Genomic DNA, 17169 nt, shown 5'->3' with positions numbered 1-17169 from the left:
GCTGAGGTTATGTAGGGATCTGTTATCTGTAGTAGAGATGCTGAGGTTATGAAGGGATCTGTAGTAGAGACGCTGAGGTTATGAAGGGATCTGTAGTAGAGATGCTGAGGTTATGAAGGGATCTGTTATCTGTAGTAGAGATGCTGAGGTTATGTAGGGATCTGTAGTAGAGATGCTGAGGTTATGAAGGGATCTGTTGTCTGTAGTAGAGATGCTGAGGTTATGAAGGGATCTGTTGTCTGTAGTAGAGATGCTGAGGTTATGAAGGGATCTGTAGTGGAGATGCTGAGGTTATGAAGGGATCTGTTGTCTGTAGTAGAGATGCTGAGGTTATGAAGGGATCTGTAGTAGAGATGCTGAGGTTATGTAGGGACCTGTTATCTGTAGTAGAGATGCTGAGGTTATGAAGGGATCTGTAGTAGAGATGCTGAGGTTATGAAGGGATCTGTAGTAGAGATGCTGAGGTTATGAAGGGATCTGTAGTAGAGATGCTGAGGTTATGAAGGGATCTGTTGTCTGTAGAAGAGATGCTGAGGTTATGAAGGGATCTGTAGTAGAGATGCTGAGGTTATGAAGGGATCTGTTATCTGTAGTAGAGATGCTGAGGTTATGAAGGGATCTGTAGTAGAGATGCTGAGGTTATGAAGGGATCTGTAGTAGAGATGCTGAGGTTATGAAGGGATCTGTTGTCTGTAGTAGAGATGCTGAGGTTATGAAGGGATCTGTAGTGGAGATGCTGAGGTTATGAAGGGATCTGTTGTCTGTAGTAGAGATGCTGAGGTTATGAAGGGATCTGTAGTAGAGATGCTGAGGTTATGAAGGGATCTGTTATCTGTAGTAGAGATGCTGAGGTTATGAAGGGATCTGTAGTAGAGATGCTGAGGTTATGTAGGGATCTGTTATCTGTAGTAGAGATGCTGAGGTTATGTAGGGATCTGTTATCTGTAGTAGAGATGCTGAGGTTATGAAGGGATCTGTAGTAGAGATGCTGAGGTTATGAAGGGATCTGTAGTAGAGATGCTGAGGTTATGTAGGGATCTGTAGTAGAGATGCTGAGGTTATGAAGGGATCTGTTGTCTGTAGTAGAGATGCTGAGGTTATGAAGGGATCTGTTGTCTGTAGTAGAGATGCTGAGGTTATGAAGGGATCTGTAGTAGAGATGCTGAGGTTATGAAGGGATCTGTAGTAGAGATGCTGAGGTTATGAAGGGATCTGTTGTCTGTAGTAGAGATGCTGAGGTTATGAAGGGATCTGTAGTAGAGATGCTGAGGTTATGAAGGGATCTGTTGTCTGTAGTAGAGATGCTGAGGTTATGAAGGGATCTGTAGTAGAGATGCTGAGGTTATGAAGGGATCTGTAGTAGAGATGCTGAGGTTATGAAGGGATCTGTAGTAGAGATGCTGAGGTTATGTAGGGATCTGTTGTCTGTAGTAGAGATGCTGAGGTTATGAAGGGATCTGTAGTAGAGATGCTGAGGTTATGAAGGGATCTGTTGTCTGTAGTAGAGATGCTGAGGTTATGAAGGGATCTGTAGTAGAGATGCTGAGGTTATGAAGGGATCTGTTATCTGTAGTAGAGATGCTGAGGTTATGAAGGGATCTGTAGTAGAGATGCTGAGGTTATGTAGGGATCTGTAGTAGAGATGCTGAGGTTATGAAGGGATCTGTTATCTGTAGTAGAGATGCTGAGGTTATGAAGGGATCTGTTATCTGTAGTAGAGATGCTGAGGTTATGAAGGGATCTGTAGTAGAGATGCTGAGGTTATGTAGGGATCTGTTGTCTGTAGTGGAGATGCTGAGGTTATGAAGGGATCTGTAGTAGAGATGCTGAGGTTATGAAGGGATCTGTTATCTGTAGAAGAGATGCTGAGGTTATGAAGGGATCTGTTATCTGTAGTAGAGATGCTGAGGTTATGAAGGGATCTGTAGTAGAGATGCTGAGGTTATGAAGGGATCTGTAGTAGAGATGCTGAGGTTATGAAGGGATCTGTAGTAGAGATGCTGAGGTTATGAAGGGATCTGTAGTAGAGATGCTGAGGTTATGAAGGGATCTGTAGTAGAGATGCTGAGGTTATGAAGGGATCTGTTATCTGTAGTTGAGATGCTGAGGTTATGTAGGGATCTGTAGTAGAGATGCTGAGGTTATGAAGGGATCTGTAGTAGAGATGCTGAGGTTATGAAGGGATCTGTTGTCTGTAGTAGAGATGCTGAGGTTATGAAGGGATCTGTAGTAGAGATGCTGAGGTTATGTAGGGATCTGTAGTAGAGATGCTGAGGTTATGTAGGGATCTGTTATCTGTAGTAGAGATGCTGAGGTTATGAAGGGATCTGTAGTAGAGATGCTGAGGTTATGTAGGGATCTGTTATCTGTAGTAGAGATGCTGAGGTTATGAAGGGATCTGTAGTGGAGATGCTGAGGTTATGAAGGGATCTGTAGTAGAGATGCTGAGGTTATGAAGGGATCTGTTATCTGTAGTAGAGATGCTGAGGTTATGAAGGGATCTGTTATCTGTAGTAGAGATGCTGAGGTTATGAAGGGATCTGTAGTAGAGATGCTGAGGTTATGAAGGGATCTGTTATCTGTAGTAGAGATGCTGAGGTTATGAAGGGATCTGTAGTAGAGATGCTGAGGTTATGAAGGGATCTGTAGTAGAGATGCTGAGGTTATGAAGGGATCTGTTATCTGTAGTAGAGATGCTGAGGTTATGAAGGGATCTGTTATCTGTAGTAGAGATGCTGAGGTTATGTAGGGATCTGTTATCTGTAGTAGAGATGCTGAGGTTATGAAGGGATCTGTAGTAGAGATGCTGAGGTTATGAAGGGATCTGTAGTAGAGATGCTGAGGTTATGAAGGGATCTGTAGTAGAGATGCTGAGGTTATGAAGGGATCTGTAGTAGAGATGCTGAGGTTATGTAGGGATCTGTTATCTGTAGTAGAGATGCTGAGGTTATGTAGGGATCTGTAGTAGAGATGCTGAGGTTATGAAGGGATCTGTTGTCTGTAGTAGAGATGCTGAGGTTATGAAGGGATCTGTAGTAGAGATGCTGAGGTTATGAAGGGATCTGTTATCTGTAGTAGAGATGCTGAGGTTATGAAGGGAGTAGAGATGCTGAGGTTATGAAGGGATCTGTAGTAGAGATGCTGAGGTTATGAAGGGATCTGTAGTAGAGATGCTGAGGTTATGAAGGGATCTGTAGTAGAGATGCTGAGGTTATGTAGGGATCTGTTATCTGTAGTAGAGATGCTGAGGTTATGAAGGGATCTGTTGTCTGTAGTAGAGATGCTGAGGTTATGAAGGGATCTGTAGTAGAGATGCTGAGGTTATGAAGGGATCTGTTATCTGTAGTAGAGATGCTGAGGTTATGAAGGGATCTGTAGTAGAGATGCTGAGGTTATCTGTTGTCTGTAGGGATCTGTTATCTGTAGTAGAGATGCTGAGGTTATGAAGGGATCTGTAGTAGAGATGCTGAGGTTATGAAGGGATCTGTTGTCTGTAGTAGAGATGCTGAGGTTATGAAGGGATCTGTAGTAGAGATGCTGAGGTTATGAAGGGGTTATGCTGAGGTTAAGGGATCTGTTGTCTGTAGTAGAGATGCTGAGGTTATGAAGGGATCTGTAGTAGAGATGCTGAGGTTATGAAGGGATCTGTTGTCTGTAGTAGAGATGCTGAGGTTATGAAGGGATCTGTTGTCTGTAGTAGAGATGCTGAGGTTATGAAGGATCTGATCTGTAGTAGAGATGCTGAGGTTATGTAGGGATCTGTAGTAGAGATGCTGAGGTTATGTAGGGATCTGTAGTAGAGATGCTGAGGTTATGAAGGGATCTGTTATCTGTAGTAGAGATGCTGAGGTTATGTAGGGATCTGTAGTAGAGATGCTGAGGTTATGAAGGGATCTGTTATCTGTAGTAGAGATGCTGAGGTTATGAAGGGATCTGTAGTAGAGATGCTGAGGTTATGAAGGGATCTGTAGTAGAGATGCTGAGGTTATGAAGGGATCTGTTATCTGTAGTAGAGATGCTGAGGTTATGTAGGGATCTGGTAGAGATCTGAGGTTATGAAGGGATCTGTAGTAGAGATGCTGAGGTTATGAAGGGATCTGTAGTAGAGATGCTGAGGTTATGAAGGGATCTGTAGTAGAGATGCTGAGGTTATGAAGGGAAGTAGAGATGCTGAAGGGTTATCTGTAGTAGAGATGCTGAGGTTATGAAGGGATCTGTAGTAGAGATGCTGAGGTTATGTAGGGATCTGTTATCTGTAGTAGAGATGCTGAGGTTATGAAGGGATCTGTAGTAGAGATGCTGAGGTTATGAAGGGATCTGTTATCTGTAGTAGAGATGCTGAGGTTATGAAGGGATCTGTAGTAGAGATGCTGAGGTTATGAAGGGATCTGTTGTCTGTAGTAGATATGCTGAGGTTATGAAGGGATCTGTAGTAGAGATGCTGAGGTTATGAAGGGATCTGTTGTCTGTAGTAGATATGCTGAGGTTATGAAGGGATCTGTAGTAGAGATGCTGAGGTTATGAAGGGATCTGTAGTAGAGATGCTGAGGTTATGAAGGGATCTGTAGTAGAGATGCTGAGGTTATGAAGGGATCTGTAGTAGAGATGCTGAGGTTATGAAGGGATCTGTTATCTGTAGTAGAGATGCTGAGGTTATGAAGGGATCTGTAGTAGAGATGCTGAGGTTATGAAGGGATCTGTAGTCTGTAGTAGAGATGCTGAGGTTATGTAGGGAATCTCTACTCACTTTGACGCCTGAATCCAGTCCTCGTAAAGTTCACTGGTCATCAGTGGCTCTGGAAGCTCACGGAGGTATGATTTCAGAGCCCCTGAGGAAGAGAGGGATGGAGAGACGGAGGGAGGGAGGGAGGGAGAGAGGAGAATGGGATGGAGAGAGAGGGGGACAGCGGGATGGAGAAAGAGAGATGAAGAGAGAAAGGGAGGAAGAGGGATGGAGAGAGAGAGAGAGAGAGAGAGAGAGAGAGAGAGAGAGGAGAGAGGGAGAGAGATCATCTCATTAGGCCAAATGGAGGTGTGGTTTTCTCTGTTCAGAATACTGATGAGAATGCACACAACGCTGCCACCCTCAGATTACTCAAGGAAGTGGACAGCAACATTACAAGGAAGCCTTTAGGATAGAGAGCGTCTTGGGCAAAACACAAGCAGATGACTTGGGAGATGTTAAGGGATGTGATCCTCTCGCCCCACAGCTGAACTAATCTCCAGGGCCAAATCAAGTTTCACCTTTCAAGTTGTATTAGTGGTATGTGCGGGATGCCCATGGTGTCCACCGTCCAATGAAATGCTTACTTGCAGGCTCCTTACTGGACAATGCAACAGCAATAAGAAATAATACATGATAAGAATACCAACATAAAGTAAATGTCTCAGTAGAACAGAAGAGACATTTTAGCATCAGTATAATACAGGAAGGAACAATGTATAGTCCAATATTATAGACCAGTGTGTGTGTGTGTGTGTGTGTGTGTGTGTGTGTGTGTGTGTGTGTGTGTGTGTGTGTGTGTGTGTGTGTGTGTGTGTGTGTGTGTGTGTCTGTACATGTCTGTGTGTGTGTGTGAGAGTGTGTGTTTGTATGTCTGCAAATGTCTGTGTGTGTGTGTGAGAGTGTGTGTGTGTATATGTCTGTAAATCTCTGTGTGTGTGTGTGTGTGTGTGTGTGAGAGTGATGCAGCCGGTCAGAACACTCTCCACGGTGCAGCAGTAGTAGCAGGTCAGAACACTCTCCACGGTGCAGCAGTAGTAGCAGGTCAGAACACTCTCCACGGTGCAGCAGTAGTAGCAGGTCAGAACACTCTCCACGGTGCAGCAGCAGTAGCAGCCTGTCAGAACACTCTCCACGGTGCAGCAGTAGGAGCAGCCTGTCAGAACACTCTCCACGGTGCAGTAGTAGCAGCCGGTCAGAACACTCTCCATGGTGCAGTAGTAGCAGCCGGTCAGAACACTCTCCACGGTGCAGCAGTAGTAGCAGGTCAGAACACTCTCCACGGTGCAGTAGTAGCAGCCGGTCAGAACACTCTCCACGGTGCAGCAGTAGGAGCAGCCGGTCAGAACACTCTCCACGGTGCAGCAGTAGTAGCAGGTCAGAACACTCTCCACGGTGCAGCAGTAGTAGCAGCCGGTCAGAACACTCTCCACGGTGCAGCAGTAGTAGCAGCAGGTCAGAACACTCTCCACGGTGCAGCAGTAGTAGCAGCCTGTCAGAACACTCTCCACGGTGCAGCAGTAGGAGCAGCCGGTCAGAACACTCTCCACGGTGCAGCAGTAGTAGCAGCCTGTCAGAACACTCTCCACGGTGCAGCGGTAGTAGCAGCCTGTCAGAACACTCTCCACGGTGCAGCAGTAGTAGCAGCCGGTCAGAACACTCTCCACGGTGCAGCAGTAGTAGCAGGTCAGAACACTCTCCACGGTGCAGCAGTAGGAGCAGGTCAGAACACTCTCCACGGTGCAGCAGTAGTAGCAGCCTGTCAGAACACTCTCCACGGTGCAGCAGTAGTAGCAGCCTGTCAGAACACTCTCCACGGTGCAGCAGTAGTAGCAGCCGGTCAGAACACTCTCCACGGTGCAGCAATAGTAGCAGGTCAGAACACTCTCCACGGTGCAGCAGTAGGAGCAGGTCAGAACACTCTCCACGGTGCAGCAGTAGTAGCAGCCTGTCAGACAACTCTCCACGGTGCAGCAGTAGGAGCAGGTCAGAACACTCTCCACGGTGCAGCAGTAGTAGCAGGTCAGAACACTCTCCACGGTGCAGCAGTAGTAGCAGCAGGTCAGAACACTCTCCACGGTGCAGCAGTAGTAGCAGCCGGTCAGAACACTCTCCACGGTGCAGCAGTAGGAGCAGCCGGTCAGAACACTCTCCACGGTGCAGCAGTAGTAGCAGCCTGTCAGAACACTCTCCACGGTGCAGCAGTAGTAGCAGCCGGACAGAACACTCTCCACGGTGCAGCAGTAGTAGCAGCCGGACAGAACACTCTCCACGGTGCAGCAGTAGTAGCAGGTCAGAACAATCTCCACGGTGCAGCAGTAGTAGCAGCCGGTCAGAACACTCTCCACGGTGCAGCAGTAGGAGCAGCCGGTCAGAACACTCTCCACGGTGCAGCAGTAGGAGCAGGTCAGAACACTCTCCACGGTGCAGCAGTAGCAGCCGGTCAGAACACTCTCCACGGTGCAGCAGTAGTAGCAGCCTGTCAGAACACTCTCCACGGTGCAGTAGTAGCAGCCGGTCAGAACACTCTCCACGGTGCAGCAGTAGTAGCAGGTCAGAACACTCTCCACGGTGCAGCAGTAGGAGCAGGTCAGAACACTCTCCACGGTGCAGCAGTAGTAGCAGGTCAGAACACTCTCCACGGTGCAGCAGTAGTAGCAGCCGGTCAGAACACTCTCCACGGTGCAGCAGTAGTAGCAGCCGGTCAGAACACTCTCCACGGTGCAGCAGTAGTAGCAGCCTGTCAGAACACTCTCCACGGTGCAGCAGTAGTAGCAGCCGGTCAGAACACTCTCCACGGTGCAGCAGTAGTAGCAGCCTGTCAGAACACTCTCCACGGTGCAGCAGTAGGAGCAGCCTGTCAGAACACTCTCCACGGTGCAGCAGTAGTAGCAGGTCAGAACACTCTCCTCGGTGCAGCAGTAGTAGCAGCCGGTCAGAACACTCTCCACGGTGCAGCAGTAGTAGCAGCCGGTCAGAACACTCTCCACGGTGCAGCAGTAGCAGCAGGTCAGAACACTCTCCACGGTGCAGCAGTAGTAGCAGGTCAGAACACTCTCCACGGTGCAGCAGTAGTAGCAGGTCAGAACACTCTCCACGGTGCAGCAGTAGTAGCAGGTCAGAACACTCTCCACGGTGCAGCAGTAGTAGCAGGTCAGAACACTCTCCCCGGTGCAGCAGTAGTAGCAGCAGGTCAGAACACTCTCCACGGTGCAGCAGTAGTAGCAGCCTGTCAGAACACTCTCCACGGTGCAGCAGTAGTAGCAGGTCAGAACACTCTCCACGGTGCAGCAGTAGTAGCAGGTCAGAACACTCTCCCGGTGCAGCAGTAGTAGCAGCCGGTCAGAACACTCTCCACGGTGCAGCAGTAGTAGCAGCCGGTCAGAACACTCTCCACGGTGCAGCAGTAGTAGCAGCCTGTCAGAACACTCTCCACGGTGCAGCAGTAGTAGCAGGTCAGAACACTCTCCACGGTGCAGCAGTAGTAGCAGGTCAGAACACTCTCCCCGGTGCAGCAGTAGTAGCAGCCGGTCAGAACACTCTCCACGGTGCAGCAGTAGTAGCAGCCGGTCAGAACACTCTCCACGGTGCAGCAGTAGGAGCAGCCTGTCAGAACACTCTCCACGGTGCAGCAGTAGTAGCAGGTCAGAACACTCTCCACGGTGCAGCAGTAGTAGCAGCCTGTCAGAACACTCTCCACGGTGCAGCAGTAGTAGCAGCCGGTCAGAACACTCTCCACGGTGCAGCAGCAGTAGTAGCAGCCTGTCAGAACACTCTCCACGGTGCAGCAGTAGTAGCAGGTCAGAACACTCTCCACGGTGCAGCAGCAGTAGTAGCAGCAGGTCAGAACACTCTCCACGGTGCAGCAGTAGGAGCAGGTCAGAACACTCTCCACGGTGCAGCAGTAGTAGCAGGTCAGAACACTCTCCACGGTGCAGCAGTAGTAGCAGCCGGTCAGAACACTCTCCACGATGCAGCAGTAGTAGCAGCCGGTCAGAACACTCTCCACGGTGCAGCAGTAGTAGCAGCCGGTCAGAACACTCTCCACGGTGTAGCAGTAGTAGCAGGTCAGAACACTCTCCACGGTGCAGCAGTAGTAGCAGGTCAGAACACTCTCCACGGTGCAGCAGTAGTAGCAGCCTGTCAGAACACTCTCCACGGTGCAGCAGTAGTAGCAGGTCAGAACACTCTCCACGGTGCAGCAGTAGTAGCAGCCGGTCAGAACACTCTCCACGGTGCAGCAGTAGTAGCAGCAGGTCAGAACACTCTCCATGGTGCAGCAGTAGTAGCAGCCTGTCAGAACACTCTCCACGATGCAGCAGTAGTAGCAGCCTGTCAGAACACTCTCCACGGTGCAGCAGTAGTAGCAGCCGGTCAGAACACTCTCCACGGTGCAGCAGTAGTAGCAGCCTGTCAGAACACTCTCCACGGTGCAGCAGTAGTAGCAGCCGGTCAGAACACTCTCCACGGTGCAGCAGCAGTAGCAGGTCAGAACACTCTCCACGGTGCAGCAGTAGGAGCAGCAGATCAGAACACTCTCCACGGTGCAGCAGTAGTAGCAGGTCAGAACACTCTCCACGGTGCAGCAGTAGTAGCAGGTCAGAACACTCTCCACGGTGCAGCAGTAGTAGCAGGTCAGAACACTCTCCACGGTGCAGCAGTAGTAGCAGGTCAGAACACTCTCCACGGTGCAGCAGTAGTAGCAGGTCAGAACACTCTCCACGGTGCAGCAGTAGTAGCAGCCTGTCAGAACACTCTCCACGGTGCAGCAGTAGTAGCAGCCGGTCAGAACACTCTCCACGGTGCAGCAGTAGTAGCAGCCGGTCAGAACACTCTCCACGGTGCAGCAGTAGTAGCAGCCGGTCAGAACACTCTCCACGGTGCAGCAGTAGTAGCAGGTCAGAACACTCTCCACGGTGCAGCAGTAGTAGCAGCCGGTCAGAACACTCTCCACGGTGCAGCAGTAGGAGCAGCCGGTCAGAACACTCTCCACGGTGCAGCAGTAGGAGCAGGTCAGAACACTCTCCACGGTGCAGCAGTAGTAGCAGCCGGTCAGAACACTCTCCACGGTGCAGCAGTAGTAGCAGCCGGTCAGAACACTCTCCACGGTGCAGCAGTAGTAGCAGCCGGTCAGAACACTCTCCACGGTGCAGCAGTAGTAGCAGCCGGTCAGAACACTCTCCACGGTGCAGCAGTAGTAGCAGCCGGACAGAACACTCTCCACGGTGCAGCAGTAGTAGCAGCCGGACAGAACACTCTCCACGGTGCAGCAGTAGTAGCAGGTCAGAACACTCTCCACGGTGCAGCAGTAGTAGCAGCCGGTCAGAACACTCTCCACGGTGCAGCAGTAGTAGCAGCCGGTCAGAACACTCTCCACGGTGCAGCAGTAGTAGCAGCCTGTCAGAACACTCTCCACGGTGCAGCAGTAGTAGCAGCCGGTCAGAACACTCTCCACGGTGCAGCAGTAGTAGCAGCCTGTCAGAACACTCTCCACGGTGCAGCAGTAGGAGCAGCCTGTCAGAACACTCTCCACGGTGCAGCAGTAGTAGCAGGTCAGAACACTCTCCACGGTGCAGCAGTAGTAGCAGCCGGTCAGAACACTCTCCACGGTGCAGCAGTAGTAGCAGCCGGTCAGAACACTCTCCACGGTGCAGCAGTAGTAGCAGGTCAGAACACTCTCCACGGTGCAGCAGTAGTAGCAGGTCAGAACACTCTCCACGGTGCAGCAGTAGTAGCAGGTCAGAACACTCTCCACGGTGCAGCAGTAGTAGCAGGTCAGAACACTCTCCACGGTGCAGCAGTAGTAGCAGGTCAGAACACTCTCCCCGGTGCAGCAGTAGTAGCAGCAGGTCAGAACACTCTCCACGGTGCAGCAGTAGTAGCAGCCTGTCAGAACACTCTCCACGGTGCAGCAGTAGTAGCAGGTCAGAACACTCTCCACGGTGCAGCAGTAGTAGCAGGTCAGAACACTCTCCCGGTGCAGCAGTAGTAGCAGCCGGTCAGAACACTCTCCACGGTGCAGCAGTAGTAGCAGCCGGTCAGAACACTCTCCACGGTGCAGCAGTAGTAGCAGCCTGTCAGAACACTCTCCACGGTGCAGCAGTAGTAGCAGGTCAGAACACTCTCCACGGTGCAGCAGTAGTAGCAGGTCAGAACACTCTCCCCGGTGCAGCAGTAGTAGCAGCCGGTCAGAACACTCTCCACGGTGCAGCAGTAGTAGTAGCAGGTCAGAACACTCTCCACGGTGCAGCAGTAGTAGCAGGTCAGAACACTCTCCACGGTGCAGCAGTAGTAGCAGGTCAGAACACTCTCCACGGTGCAGCAGTAGTAGCAGGTCAGAACACTCTCCACGGTGCAGCAGTAGTAGCAGGTCAGAACACTCTCCACGGTGCAGCAGCAGTAGCAGCCTGTCAGAACACTCTCCACGGTGCAGCAGTAGGAGCAGCCTGTCAGAACACTCTCCACGGTGCAGTAGTAGCAGCCGGTCAGAACACTCTCCATGGTGCAGTAGTAGCAGCCGGTCAGAACACTCTCCACGGTGCAGCAGTAGTAGCAGGTCAGAACACTCTCCACGGTGCAGTAGTAGCAGCCGGTCAGAACACTCTCCACGGTGCAGCAGTAGGAGCAGCCGGTCAGAACACTCTCCACGGTGCAGCAGTAGTAGCAGGTCAGAACACTCTCCACGGTGCAGCAGTAGTAGCAGCCGGTCAGAACACTCTCCACGGTGCAGCAGTAGTAGCAGCAGGTCAGAACACTCTCCACGGTGCAGCAGTAGTAGCAGCCTGTCAGAACACTCTCCACGGTGCAGCAGTAGGAGCAGCCGGTCAGAACACTCTCCACGGTGCAGCAGTAGTAGCAGCCTGTCAGAACACTCTCCACGGTGCAGCGGTAGTAGCAGCCTGTCAGAACACTCTCCACGGTGCAGCAGTAGTAGCAGCCGGTCAGAACACTCTCCACGGTGCAGCAGTAGTAGCAGGTCAGAACACTCTCCACGGTGCAGCAGTAGGAGCAGGTCAGAACACTCTCCACGGTGCAGCAGTAGTAGCAGCCTGTCAGAACACTCTCCACGGTGCAGCAGTAGTAGCAGCCTGTCAGAACACTCTCCACGGTGCAGCAGTAGTAGCAGCCGGTCAGAACACTCTCCACGGTGCAGCAGTAGTAGCAGCCGGTCAGAACACTCTCCACGGTGCAGCAGTAGTAGCAGGTCAGAACACTCTCCACGGTGCAGCAGTAGTAGCAGCCGGTCAGAACACTCTCCACGGTGCAGCAGTAGGAGCAGCCGGTCAGAACACTCTCCACGGTGCAGCAGTAGGAGCAGGTCAGAACACTCTCCACGGTGCAGCAGTAGTAGCAGCCGGTCAGAACACTCTCCACGGTGCAGCAGTAGTAGCAGCCGGTCAGAACACTCTCCACGGTGCAGCAGTAGTAGCAGCCGGTCAGAACACTCTCCACGGTGCAGCAGTAGTAGCAGCCGGTCAGAACACTCTCCACGGTGCAGCAGTAGTAGCAGCCGGACAGAACACTCTCCACGGTGCAGCAGTAGTAGCAGCCGGACAGAACACTCTCCACGGTGCAGCAGTAGTAGCAGGTCAGAACACTCTCCACGGTGCAGCAGTAGTAGCAGCCGGTCAGAACACTCTCCACGGTGCAGCAGTAGTAGCAGCCGGTCAGAACACTCTCCACGGTGCAGCAGTAGTAGCAGCCTGTCAGAACACTCTCCACGGTGCAGCAGTAGTAGCAGCCGGTCAGAACACTCTCCACGGTGCAGCAGTAGTAGCAGCCTGTCAGAACACTCTCCACGGTGCAGCAGTAGGAGCAGCCTGTCAGAACACTCTCCACGGTGCAGCAGTAGTAGCAGGTCAGAACACTCTCCACGGTGCAGCAGTAGTAGCAGCCGGTCAGAACACTCTCCACGGTGCAGCAGTAGTAGCAGCCGGTCAGAACACTCTCCACGGTGCAGCAGTAGTAGCAGGTCAGAACACTCTCCACGGTGCAGCAGTAGTAGCAGGTCAGAACACTCTCCACGGTGCAGCAGTAGTAGCAGGTCAGAACACTCTCCACGGTGCAGCAGTAGTAGCAGGTCAGAACACTCTCCACGGTGCAGCAGTAGTAGCAGGTCAGAACACTCTCCCCGGTGCAGCAGTAGTAGCAGCAGGTCAGAACACTCTCCACGGTGCAGCAGTAGTAGCAGCCTGTCAGAACACTCTCCACGGTGCAGCAGTAGTAGCAGGTCAGAACACTCTCCACGGTGCAGCAGTAGGAGCAGCCGGTCAGAACACTCTCCACGGTGCAGCAGTAGTAGCAGCCTGTCAGAACACTCTCCACGGTGCAGCGGTAGTAGCAGCCTGTCAGAACACTCTCCACGGTGCAGCAGTAGTAGCAGCCGGTCAGAACACTCTCCACGGTGCAGCAGTAGTAGCAGGTCAGAACACTCTCCACGGTGCAGCAGTAGGAGCAGGTCAGAACACTCTCCACGGTGCAGCAGTAGTAGCAGCCTGTCAGAACACTCTCCACGGTGCAGCAGTAGTAGCAGCCTGTCAGAACACTCTCCACGGTGCAGCAGTAGTAGCAGCCGGTCAGAACACTCTCCACGGTGCAGCAGTAGTAGCAGCCGGTCAGAACACTCTCCACGGTGCAGCAGTAGTAGCAGGTCAGAACACTCTCCACGGTGCAGCAGTAGTAGCAGCCGGTCAGAACACTCTCCACGGTGCAGCAGTAGGAGCAGCCGGTCAGAACACTCTCCACGGTGCAGCAGTAGGAGCAGGTCAGAACACTCTCCACGGTGCAGCAGTAGTAGCAGCCGGTCAGAACACTCTCCACGGTGCAGCAGTAGTAGCAGCCGGTCAGAACACTCTCCACGGTGCAGCAGTAGTAGCAGCCGGTCAGAACACTCTCCACGGTGCAGCAGTAGTAGCAGCCGGTCAGAACACTCTCCACGGTGCAGCAGTAGTAGCAGCCGGACAGAACACTCTCCACGGTGCAGCAGTAGTAGCAGCCGGACAGAACACTCTCCACGGTGCAGCAGTAGTAGCAGGTCAGAACACTCTCCACGGTGCAGCAGTAGTAGCAGCCGGTCAGAACACTCTCCACGGTGCAGCAGTAGTAGCAGCCGGTCAGAACACTCTCCACGGTGCAGCAGTAGTAGCAGCCTGTCAGAACACTCTCCACGGTGCAGCAGTAGTAGCAGCCGGTCAGAACACTCTCCACGGTGCAGCAGTAGTAGCAGCCTGTCAGAACACTCTCCACGGTGCAGCAGTAGGAGCAGCCTGTCAGAACACTCTCCACGGTGCAGCAGTAGTAGCAGGTCAGAACACTCTCCACGGTGCAGCAGTAGTAGCAGCCGGTCAGAACACTCTCCACGGTGCAGCAGTAGTAGCAGCCGGTCAGAACACTCTCCACGGTGCAGCAGTAGTAGCAGGTCAGAACACTCTCCACGGTGCAGCAGTAGTAGCAGGTCAGAACACTCTCCACGGTGCAGCAGTAGTAGCAGGTCAGAACACTCTCCACGGTGCAGCAGTAGTAGCAGGTCAGAACACTCTCCACGGTGCAGCAGTAGTAGCAGGTCAGAACACTCTCCCCGGTGCAGCAGTAGTAGCAGCAGGTCAGAACACTCTCCACGGTGCAGCAGTAGTAGCAGCCTGTCAGAACACTCTCCACGGTGCAGCAGTAGTAGCAGGTCAGAACACTCTCCACGGTGCAGCAGTAGTAGCAGGTCAGAACACTCTCCCCGGTGCAGCAGTAGTAGCAGCCGGTCAGAACACTCTCCACGGTGCAGCAGTAGTAGCAGCCGGTCAGAACACTCTCCACGGTGCAGCAGTAGTAGCAGCCTGTCAGAACACTCTCCACGGTGCAGCAGTAGTAGCAGGTCAGAACACTCTCCACGGTGCAGCAGTAGTAGCAGGTCAGAACACTCTCCCGGTGCAGCAGTAGTAGCAGCCGGTCAGAACACTCTCCACGGTGCAGCAGTAGTAGTAGCAGGTCAGAACACTCTCCACGGTGCAGCAGTAGTAGCAGGTCAGAACACTCTCCACGGTGCAGCAGTAGTAGCAGGTCAGAACACTCTCCACGGTGCAGCAGTAGTAGCAGGTCAGAACACTCTCCACGGTGCAGCAGTAGTAGCAGGTCAGAACACTCTCCACGGTGCAGCAGCAGTAGCAGCCTGTCAGAACACTCTCCACGGTGCAGCAGTAGGAGCAGCCTGTCAGAACACTCTCCACGGTGCAGTAGTAGCAGCCGGTCAGAACACTCTCCATGGTGCAGTAGTAGCAGCCGGTCAGAACACTCTCCACGGTGCAGCAGTAGTAGCAGGTCAGAACACTCTCCACGGTGCAGTAGTAGCAGCCGGTCAGAACACTCTCCACGGTGCAGCAGTAGGAGCAGCCGGTCAGAACACTCTCCACGGTGCAGCAGTAGTAGCAGGTCAGAACACTCTCCACGGTGCAGCAGTAGTAGCAGCCGGTCAGAACACTCTCCACGGTGCAGCAGTAGTAGCAGCAGGTCAGAACACTCTCCACGGTGCAGCAGTAGTAGCAGCCTGTCAGAACACTCTCCACGGTGCAGCAGTAGGAGCAGCCGGTCAGAACACTCTCCACGGTGCAGCAGTAGTAGCAGCCTGTCAGAACACACTCCACGGTGCAGCGGTAGTAGCAGCCTGTCAGAACACTCTCCACGGTGCAGCAGTAGTAGCAGCCGGTCAGAACACTCTCCACGGTGCAGCAGTAGTAGCAGGTCAGAACACTCTCCACGGTGCAGCAGTAGGAGCAGGTCAGAACACTCTCCACGGTGCAGCAGTAGTAGCAGCCTGTCAGAACACTCTCCACGGTGCAGCAGTAGTAGCAGCCTGTCAGAACACTCTCCACGGTGCAGCAGTAGTAGCAGCCGGTCAGAACACTCTCCACGGTGCAGCAATAGTAGCAGGTCAGAACACTCTCCACGGTGCAGCAGTAGGAGCAGGTCAGAACACTCTCCACGGTGCAGCAGTAGTAGCAGCCTGTCAGACAACTCTCCACGGTGCAGCAGTAGGAGCAGGTCAGAACACTCTCCACGGTGCAGCAGTAGTAGCAGGTCAGAACACTCTCCACGGTGCAGCAGTAGTAGCAGCAGGTCAGAACACTCTCCACGGTGCAGCAGTAGTAGCAGCCGGTCAGAACACTCTCCACGGTGCAGCAGTAGGAGCAGCCGGTCAGAACACTCTCCACGGTGCAGCAGTAGTAGCAGCCTGTCAGAACACTCTCCACGGTGCAGCAGTAGTAGCAGCCGGACAGAACACTCTCCACGGTGCAGCAGTAGTAGCAGCCGGACAGAACACTCTCCACGGTGCAGCAGTAGTAGCAGGTCAGAACAATCTCCACGGTGCAGCAGTAGTAGCAGCCGGTCAGAACACTCTCCACGGTGCAGCAGTAGGAGCAGCCGGTCAGAACACTCTCCACGGTGCAGCAGTAGGAGCAGGTCAGAACACTCTCCACGGTGCAGCAGTAGCAGCCGGTCAGAACACTCTCCACGGTGCAGCAGTAGTAGCAGCCTGTCAGAACACTCTCCACGGTGCAGTAGTAGCAGCCGGTCAGAACACTCTCCACGGTGCAGCAGTAGTAGCAGGTCAGAACACTCTCCACGGTGCAGCAGTAGGAGCAGGTCAGAACACTCTCCACGGTGCAGCAGTAGTAGCAGGTCAGAACACTCTCCACGGTGCAGCAGTAGTAGCAGCCGGTCAGAACACTCTCCACGGTGCAGCAGTAGTAGCAGCCGGTCAGAACACTCTCCACGGTGCAGCAGTAGTAGCAGCCTGTCAGAACACTCTCCACGGTGCAGCAGTAGTAGCAGCCGGTCAGAACACTCTCCACGGTGCAGCAGTAGTAGCAGCCTGTCAGAACACTCTCCACGGTGCAGCAGTAGGAGCAGCCTGTCAGAACACTCTCCACGGTGCAGCAGTAGTAGCAGGTCAGAACACTCTCCACGGTGCAGCAGTAGTAGCAGCCGGTCAGAACACTCTCCACGGTGCAGCAGTAGTAGCAGCCGGTCAGAACACTCTCCACGGTGCAGCAGTAGTAGCAGGTCAGAACACTCTCCACGGTGCAGCAGTAGTAGCAGGTCAGAACACTCTCCACGGTGCAGCAGTAGTAGCAGGTCAGAACACTCTCCACGGTTTAGCAGTAGTAGCAGGTCAGAACACTCTCCACGGTGCAGCAGTAGTAGCAGGTCAGAACACTCTCCCCGGTGCAGCAGTAGTAGCAGCAGGTCAGAACACTCTCCACGGTGCAGCAGTAGTAGCAGCCTGTCAGAACACTCTCCACGGTGCAGCAGTAGTAGCAGGTCAGAACACTCTCCACGGTGCAGCAGTAGTAGCAGGTCAGAACACTCTCCCCGGTGCAGCAGTAGTAGCAGCCGGTCAGAACACTCTCCACGGTGCAGCAGTAGTAGCAGCCGGTCAGAACACTCTCCACGGTGCA

General features: G+C 52.9%; 1 protein-coding gene across 1 annotated transcript in view; it reads right to left on the bottom strand.

The window, feature by feature from the left end:
- The window catches only part of LOC135537005 (rho GTPase-activating protein 44-like), a 70764-nt gene that overhangs the window by 30652 nt on the left and 22943 nt on the right, over positions 1-17169 (bottom strand). Inside the window, 1 exon segment of the mRNA XM_064963215.1 lies at positions 4748-4829. Coding sequence (XP_064819287.1) covers positions 4748-4829 — 82 coding nt within the window.

Source organism: Oncorhynchus masou, unplaced genomic scaffold (genome assembly GCF_036934945.1).
Source record: "Oncorhynchus masou masou isolate Uvic2021 unplaced genomic scaffold, UVic_Omas_1.1 unplaced_scaffold_696, whole genome shotgun sequence".
Classification (NCBI taxonomy): domain Eukaryota; kingdom Metazoa; phylum Chordata; class Actinopteri; order Salmoniformes; family Salmonidae; genus Oncorhynchus; species Oncorhynchus masou.
The sequence above is the reverse complement of the archived record's forward strand: the minus strand, read 5'-3'. Positions and strand labels throughout refer to the sequence as shown.